The sequence below is a fragment of the Cebus imitator genome, unplaced genomic scaffold (assembly GCF_001604975.1).
Source record: "Cebus imitator isolate Cc_AM_T3 unplaced genomic scaffold, Cebus_imitator-1.0 Scaffold254, whole genome shotgun sequence".
Taxonomy (NCBI): Eukaryota; Metazoa; Chordata; class Mammalia; order Primates; family Cebidae; genus Cebus; species Cebus imitator.
In genome coordinates this window covers 2,283,114-2,290,595 of record NW_016107569.1, presented here as the reverse complement: position 1 = coordinate 2,290,595, position 7,482 = coordinate 2,283,114, and the positions used below count along the sequence as shown (strand labels likewise).

The following is a 7,482-nucleotide window of genomic DNA, read 5'->3' as shown; positions in this document are numbered from 1 at the left end:
TCTCCAGGGAGCTGCTCATCTGACCAGCCTCGCTCCAGCCCCTCGGCCTCTCTGTCTGGCCGATTCTTCCAGAAGACCCTCTGGGCCCCTCCCGCCAGCCCTCCCCCACAATTCCCAGCCGCAGCTCAGCATTCCCACAGTTTAGTGTCTGTGTATGGTGCAGTGACAATCTGTGGGGTTCAGGGTAAAATGAAAAACAGGACCCCTTGTGCCTGATGTATTGCAAATTTCAAGATGGCAACCGCACAGCACAAAGCCTGCACAGGGTTCTTCTAATCCTGGGGCCCTGTGCACCTGCAGGGGTCACACATCTGTGCAGCCGGACCCAGCGGTATCTCCCCGGTCTAGACTTGGGCTCCTCAGGACCAAGTTTGCCAGATAGGCAGACTGGACATACTGGCTATGGCCCTGCCCTCCAGTGCCTTGCTGGGCTGGTAGAAATCTAGGCCAGCTTGCTAGAGGAAGAAACCTCAGCCTCAGAGGGGGTAGCCGCTCTGTTTCCCTGTACAGCTGCCAGGGCCGCCCTTTCTTATCACAATTTCTTTCTCTCTCTCTTTCTTTCTTTCTTTCTTTCTCTCTTTCTTTTTCTTTCTTTCTCTCTCTGTCTCTCTCTCCTTCCTTCCTTCCCTCCCTCCCTCCCTCCTTCTTTTCTTTTCTTTTCCTTTCCTTTCTTCTTTTTTCTGAGACAGTCTCACTCTATTGCCCAGGCTGGAGTGCAATGGCGAGATCTCCACTCACTGTAAACTCCACCTCCCGGATTCAAGCGATTCTCCTTCTTCAGCTTCCTGAGTAGCTGGGATTACAGACATGCGCCGCCACACTGGGCAAATTTTGTATTTTTAGTAGAGACCAGTTTTCTCCATGTTGATCAGGCTGGTCTCAAACTCCCGACCTCAGGTCATCTGCCTGCCTCGGCCTCCCAAAGTGCTGGTTTTACAGGCATGAGCCACTGCGCCCAGCCTTTTTTTCTTTTCTTTCTTTTTTTTTTTTTTTTTTTTTTTTTTTTTTGAGATGGAGTCACTCTGTCGCCCAGGCTGGAGTGCTGTGGTGCAATCTTGGCTCCCTGCAACCTCTGTCTCCTGGGTTCAAGCAATTCTCCAGCCTCAGTCTCCCAAGTGGCTGGGACTACAGGTAATTTTGTATTTTTAGTAGAGATGGGGTTTCACGATGTTGGCCAGGTTGGTCTCGAACTCCTGACCTCAGGTGATCCACCCACCTCGGCCTCTCAAAGTGCTGGGATTACAGACGTGAACCACCATGCCAGGCATCTTATCACCACAAGTTCTTATCTGGAGCTCAGCTGTGTGACCCTGGTCAAGTTACTTAACCTCTCTGTGGCCTGGTTTCTTGATCTGCGGAGGTTGGGACTACTCCCCAGAGATGTGCCCTCCTTCACGGGAAGGTAAGCTTTCAGCACGGAAGTGTTTACAGCAGCATCTGCAAATAGCACTAGCTCAATAGCATTCGTCATGATTCCTCTGCGATTTCCTGCTGGACTCCGAGCTCCGTGAGGTCAGGGCCCAGGTTCGTCTTGCTCTCACAGATTCCTGGTTGCCCTGATAAACGTGGCCAGATAATCAACATGACCAGAACAGCTGTGGGCTATGTTAGAAGGAAGTTACTAGAAGTTACTTGTGGCCAGCCTGGGGAGGTGATGTCCCCTGGAGAACATGCTTCAGCCATTGAGATGGCTGGAAAGCGCATGGGCCAGGAGGTTCCTATAGGAAGATTCTTTTGGGGTTTGCTGGGCTCTGTAGGCATGGGAGTTAGAAGTCTGCCCAGAGCCGGGCAGGGGCTCCCTGGGAGTTTGGGGGCATTGCTGAAGCCCCCTCAGCTGACAGGTGCAGTAAATAAGCCAGGGAAACTGTGGTGGGTGAGTCGTTAAGGATCCCCAGGCTCCAGGATGGAGAGCCAGAGAAGCTGCTCCAGGCTGCCATGCTTGGGGTCCGAGTCTCACTGTTGGGAGAATTCCAGAGCCCTAGAGACACCTGGCCTGGCCCGCCAAGTCCAATCCCTGCTTCCGGCCCAGACACCGTCCAGCATCCAAGGCCGGCTCCGATGGCTCCAAACAGCAGTGAACGTCCCCTTCTTGGTGCTGTTCACAGGGGAATGTTGAGGCTTGTGGGGCTGCCCGGAGGTGGTGGCACACATGTCTCCATGGAGGGGTTTCACTGCCTCCAACAGGAAGGTCAGACCATGTGTCACTTAGGGTGTATTTGGGAGGGAAGACAGAAGGACCCAGAAAGGCAGAAATGATGGGAGAGGGAGGGCAGGTGGTGGGGCTGGATGAGCAGCTGGAATGAGTGCTGGGCAGCTCCACACGGCTGGGAGGCTGGGGAGTGTGTTTGTGTGTATGTGTGCGTGTGTGTATTGTGTCTTGGCTAGGGGAACACCAGCCTTTCCCTCTGCCTACTCCCCTGCCTCTTTCCTCCTCGGGGCCACGGGGAGAGTTGCAACACCAGCCTTCCTGTGAGACCTCTGGTCAGTTTCCCTGCGTTCCTTTGGTCAGTTCTGACCACGCCCCCACCTGGCTGCCATCAGAACGCCTGGTGTCCACCCCGTGCCCTGCACAGGGGATTGAGTCCCCCCTCTGTGCTCCCAAGGCCACCCTCCCAGCACTTGTCACTGTGTCCTGGAATTGCCAATTCAAGTGATGTTTCCGAGGACCCGAGGCTCCTGGGGCCGGGGCTGCCCATGCAGGCGCCCACTCAGGGCCCAGCACAGGTGTGGTACTTGGCTGAGTCTGGTACTTGGGCTGCTTAACAGATGACCGGATCCTGGTCGGCTTCGAAGCAACAGAGTGTATTCCTCCCAGGCTGCGGACTGGCAGTCCAAGATCAGGGCGCTTGCACAGTGGGATTCCGGTGAGGGCTCCCGTCTGGGGTGCACACTGCTGGCCTCTTGCTGTATTGCACATGGAGGAAGAGGCAAGGCCTCTCTGGGGCCTCTTTTTCTTGCCTTTTCTTTTCTTTTCTTTTTTTTTTTTGAGACAAAGTCTTGCCCTGTCACCCAGGCTGGAGTGCAGTGGCAAGATCTCAGCTCACTGCAGCCTCCACATCCTGGGTTCAAGTGATTCTCCTGCTTCAACCTCCCCAGTAGCTGGGATTACAGGTGCTTGCCACCACGACCAGCTAATTTTTGTATTTTTAGTAGAGACGGGATTTCAACACGTTGGCCAGGCTGGTCTCGAACTCCTGACCACACCTCGGCCTCTCAAAGTGCTGGGATTACAGGTGAGAGCCACCTCGCCTGGCCTGGGGCCTCTTTTCTAAGGGCACGAATCCCATTTGTGAGGGCTCCACCCTCATGACCTGATCACCTCTCAACCGTCTCAATGGCCCCACCTCCTCATACCATCACATCAGGCCTGGGGTTCCAGCATATGAATTTTGGGGGACACGTTCAGTCTGTAACAGCACTGAAAGAGCTGCCTGCAGAATGGCAATCAGCTGCATCTGCAGGGCTCCCTGGCTCCAGGCTCCCTCCTCTCCTTCCCACCAGGCTCCTGCCTGGAGCCAGTGCCCTCCTCCCCACTCCGGTCGGTTGTGGGTCCTGCCAACAGCCTTGAGGCTTCCGGCTCCAGCAGGCCCTGTGCCCCTGCCCAGTTCCACCCTCTCCAAATAAACGCCGCTCCTTCCTTAACCTTGCCCTGATCCCCCTGCCTCCGAGGAGCCCCCACAGGACGGCGTTCAGTGGGAGACAGGGCTTCCCCGTGAAGAGGTGCTGAGTGTGTCTCCCGACTGCAACACCTTCACACTGTGTGACCTTGAGAAAGAGCTGAGCCTCTCTGGGCCTTCACACTGTGTGACCTTGAGAAAGAGCTGAGCCTCTCTGGGCCTTGGCTTCCCCAACGACCAAAGGCTGTACTGAGAGTGGCTTAGGAGGGAACTCCCGTGTATGCGGCGGAAGGCTCTGCTGGGGCAGGGGTTCCAGCTCCAGTCGGCACCGCCAGCACCCCCAGGTGAGACCCCCCCAGAGCCCGCGGGGTTTCAGTGTCCTTATCAGCCAACGGGGCTAAGGAGCCAGACCTGGCTCCCACTCTGCCCTGCCCTGGCTGGGCACCGGACTGCCCATGGGCAATGGCAGAGGTCAGGGTGGGCTGGGAAGGGCTGGGGTTGCTCATCGTGGGGAGGGCAGACAGGACTTCACAGCACAGAGGTGGGCAGGGGTGGCGGGTGCACCTGCCTTGATCCCAGCGGGCTCAGGTGGGTCGAGTTGTGGTGAGCAGAGCTTTCCTGGCCTCCCGGCCATGCTGCTTCCTGAAGCCCAGGAAGGGCACCACCCCCCATCACAACTCCCAAACCATGACCCCCCAGCACGACCCCCACCACGACCACCCCATGATCCCCCACCACAACACCCACCATAATCCCCTCACCACGAACCCCCCACAATAACACCCCACCACGACCACCCCACCATAACCCCCCCACCACGAACCCCCACCATAACCCCCCCATCACGACACCCCCACCCCCAGCCCTGAGTGGAAATGCCCCAGGGAAAAGGGCCCTGTTGGGGCCCCTGGGGAGGCCCCCAGTCCTGGGTCACTGTCAAGAAGGGTGAGAGATGGCCCGCGACGGCCCCTGGGGAACAGCAGGGGTCATCCGCTGAATGCCTGGCTCCCTCTCCTCCTCCTCATCCTTCTTGGTGACCCCAAGTTCATGGTGGAGGACATGTTGGTGGACAGACAGGTGGCTACAGAGGGCCAGGGGGAAGCGTCTGGGCCTTCAGGGCAGCAGGTGACCCCGAATGTGGGGGCTGCTGTGTCTGCGCGAGGCCCACCTGTGTGCACGGGCTGTCTGCGAGGCAGGAGTCCGTGGATGTGTGTGCTGTGTGTGTCCGTGAGGGTGTTGTGTCTGTGTACCGTGTGGCTGTGGCCCTGTAGCGTGCCTGTGTGTGTCTCCGGGTGCCCATCTCGGTGGGGGGGTGTGAGTGCCAGGAGCTGCGGGACTGAGTCTCGGGTCCTCTGGACTCGGCCTCCCGCCTGCTGCCGGTGGTTTGCGGGGAGGGAGCGGGAGGAGGGGGCGGCGGGCGAACCGGAGCGCTGCGGGCCCAGCCGCGGGGGAGAGGGGGAGGGGAAGGGCGGGGGTGAGCGGGAGGGGGTCCAGGTCTCCCCGCAGGCCCCACCCAGCGCCCTCCTCCCTTGTGGTGACCCCGGCGCGGGCGAGGAGTCGGGGGCCTCGGGGTCGCCGAGACCCGCCCAGGGCGCTCCACGCGGACTCCGGCTCCAGTGCTCCGCGCTGCCGCAGGGCGGCAAGCCTAACCGTTTTGGGCTGAACAACAAAAGCGAGAGAGACAGGGAAGTTGGGGGGCGGGGGGCGCGTTTCCCCCAACCCGCCGGGGCCGGCCGCGGGCTCGGGGCAGGTGCCGGGAGGTCGCGCGGCCGCAGCGGGGCTGCCCGGGGCCCGCAGCGCGGAGGCGGAAGTGAGTGGGTGCGGGCGCCGCGCGAGGGGAAAAGTTTCCGACCCTGGAGCGAGACTCGGCTGAGAAGTTTCGGCCGCGCCAGGCGGCGCCAAAGCCAGGCCAACACTGCCCCCGCGTGGGCGCGGCGCGGCTCTGCAGCCGGCGGACCGGCCGGGGCCCGCCGCCGCCGTCCTTGGGGGAAACTGAGGCCCAGAGAGGGCGAGGTGGGCTGCGCAAGGCCACCCCGAGGAGAGGCGGTATAATCAGGCCTGATGAGACCCGCAGGCTCTCGGGGAAATAGAAAGCCTGGGTCAGGGGACGGGGCGTGAAAGTCCAGAAAGGGAGACGGAGGGGAGGGGACGTCCCGGGGACTGAATCCCACTCGGGTGAATCCCGGTGGAGGCGCGGCTGCCGCGCTGTCCTCGTCCCGTCCCCGCAGAGTTCGTCTAAACTGAGCCTAGCTCTATTGCCCTTCTTCTGGAGTCAGGGCGCCTCTCCCAAAAGGCCTCCCCCACCGCACCCCAGCCGGGCCCTAAAGCCCCCCACCGGCCGCCGCCCAGCCCAATCCCACCGCCTGCAGCCCCTTCCTTCGCCGCTAACCAGACGCCAGGGTGTGGATTCCGTGCTATTTCCTCAGCGGCCAGGAGGTGGCGAGAAAGGCCCGGATCCCGGGCAATGGCGCGGGGCAGGGGGCCGCTGGCAGCTTCAGGGAGAGGGGCGGCGGCTCAAACTTTGTCCAGGGGGCTGGAAGGCAGGTGTGGTGGGGGCAGACCTGGCGGGCAGGGGCTTGGCGGTGGCCTGGGGGGCTGGGTCAGTGCCTGCCACCTTGTCTTTCGCCACCTCCTGATGCAAACATCCACCCCACCATCCCCAGACGAGAGAACGGGAGGCCCCGGCCCAGCACACCCAGGTGTTTTGCCTTCCAGGGACCAGAGGCTGTGAACCTGGCCGGGGAAACGCATCAGACTAATACCGGGTGCTTTTCCCCGGGCTGGAGTCTGGACGCCCTCACTCCACAGTGAAGGTTAGATGGAGGCTTGGAGGCGGAGGACGGGGCGGGGCGTGGTTCTCCACCCCTAGGCTCAGTTTCCAGCAGGTGCCTACTTCAGGTGTGGGCTGATTTAGGTCGACAGAGGCTTGGTCCCAAGTTTTTGGGGTTTCTTGTTGTTTGTTTTTTGAGACAAGGTCTCATTCTGTCGCCCAGGCTGGAGCGTAGCGGTGTGATCACAGCTCACTGCAGCCTCAACCTCCTGGGGTCAGGCGATCTGCCTGCCTCAGCCTCCCAAGTACCTGGGGCTACAGGCATGCACCACCACGCCCAGCTTATTTTTGGTTTTTGATTTTTTTGTAAAGACAGGGTCTATGTTGCTCAGGCTGGTCTTGAACCCCTGGGCTCAAGCCATCCTCCCACCTCAGCCTTCCAAAGAGCTGGGATTATAGGCGTGAACCATCGCACCCAGCATGTTCCCAGGTCTGAGGTCTGTGGCAGGGTCTCTTACTTTCCAGAAAAGGGGTTCACTTGGTACATGTCCTGGACCCCAGGGATGCCCTGTCCCCACCCCTCAGCCTCATCCAGGCTGTGTCTCCAACCCCCTTCCTTCCAGGAAAACCCAGAGACCAGCAATCAGGTACGAAGAAAGGTTTGTGGTATGAGACCTACGAGCAGGTCCCCGCCACCTGGGATGCGCCTTTATTCGTGGGGCAAGGAAGGGCGATCCTCACGGCCTGGCCCTGTGTGACCTGTGCTTGGGCTAGCAGGTGTTCACCTCTGAGCTCGATGCAGTGTTGGGGAGGGCCAGAGGAGATGGTACTCCTCGGGGCAGCCTTGCTTCAGGACCGACTGCAGCACCAGGCTGGGAAGGAAGGACTCCTAGAGTGAGACAGAGGACCAGCTGGCTGCCACCAGGACCTCAGGGCAGGGGACTGGGCCCCCAGGGCCCAGCAGGAGTCTACGCTGCAGAACCTGTTGGACAGGTTCTGCTGTCAGCCCCATTTACAAGGTGAGGAAATAAATGCAAGACCAGGCACTGTGGGAGGCAGAGGCAGGCGGATCACCTGAGGTCAGGAGTTCAAGAC

The 7,482-nt window shown here is 60.3% G+C and overlaps 1 protein-coding gene across 3 annotated transcripts in view; it reads right to left on the bottom strand.

Moving 5' to 3' along the window:
* Positions 1-6,749: 6,749 nt before the first annotated feature.
* The window catches only part of CUNH9orf50 (chromosome unknown C9orf50 homolog), an 8,094-nt gene continuing 7,361 nt past the window's right edge, over positions 6,750-7,482 (bottom strand). For 2 of the 3 annotated variants that reach the window (XM_017499107.2, XM_017499103.2), the window contains exon 7: positions 7,052-7,276. In XM_017499107.2, the coding sequence (XP_017354596.1) occupies positions 7,169-7,276 (108 nt within the window). In that variant the 3' untranslated portion in view covers positions 7,052-7,168. Of the gene's footprint in view, positions 7,277-7,482 lie in introns of all 3 variants that reach the window. The other variant, XM_017499102.2, reaches the window with a different exon arrangement.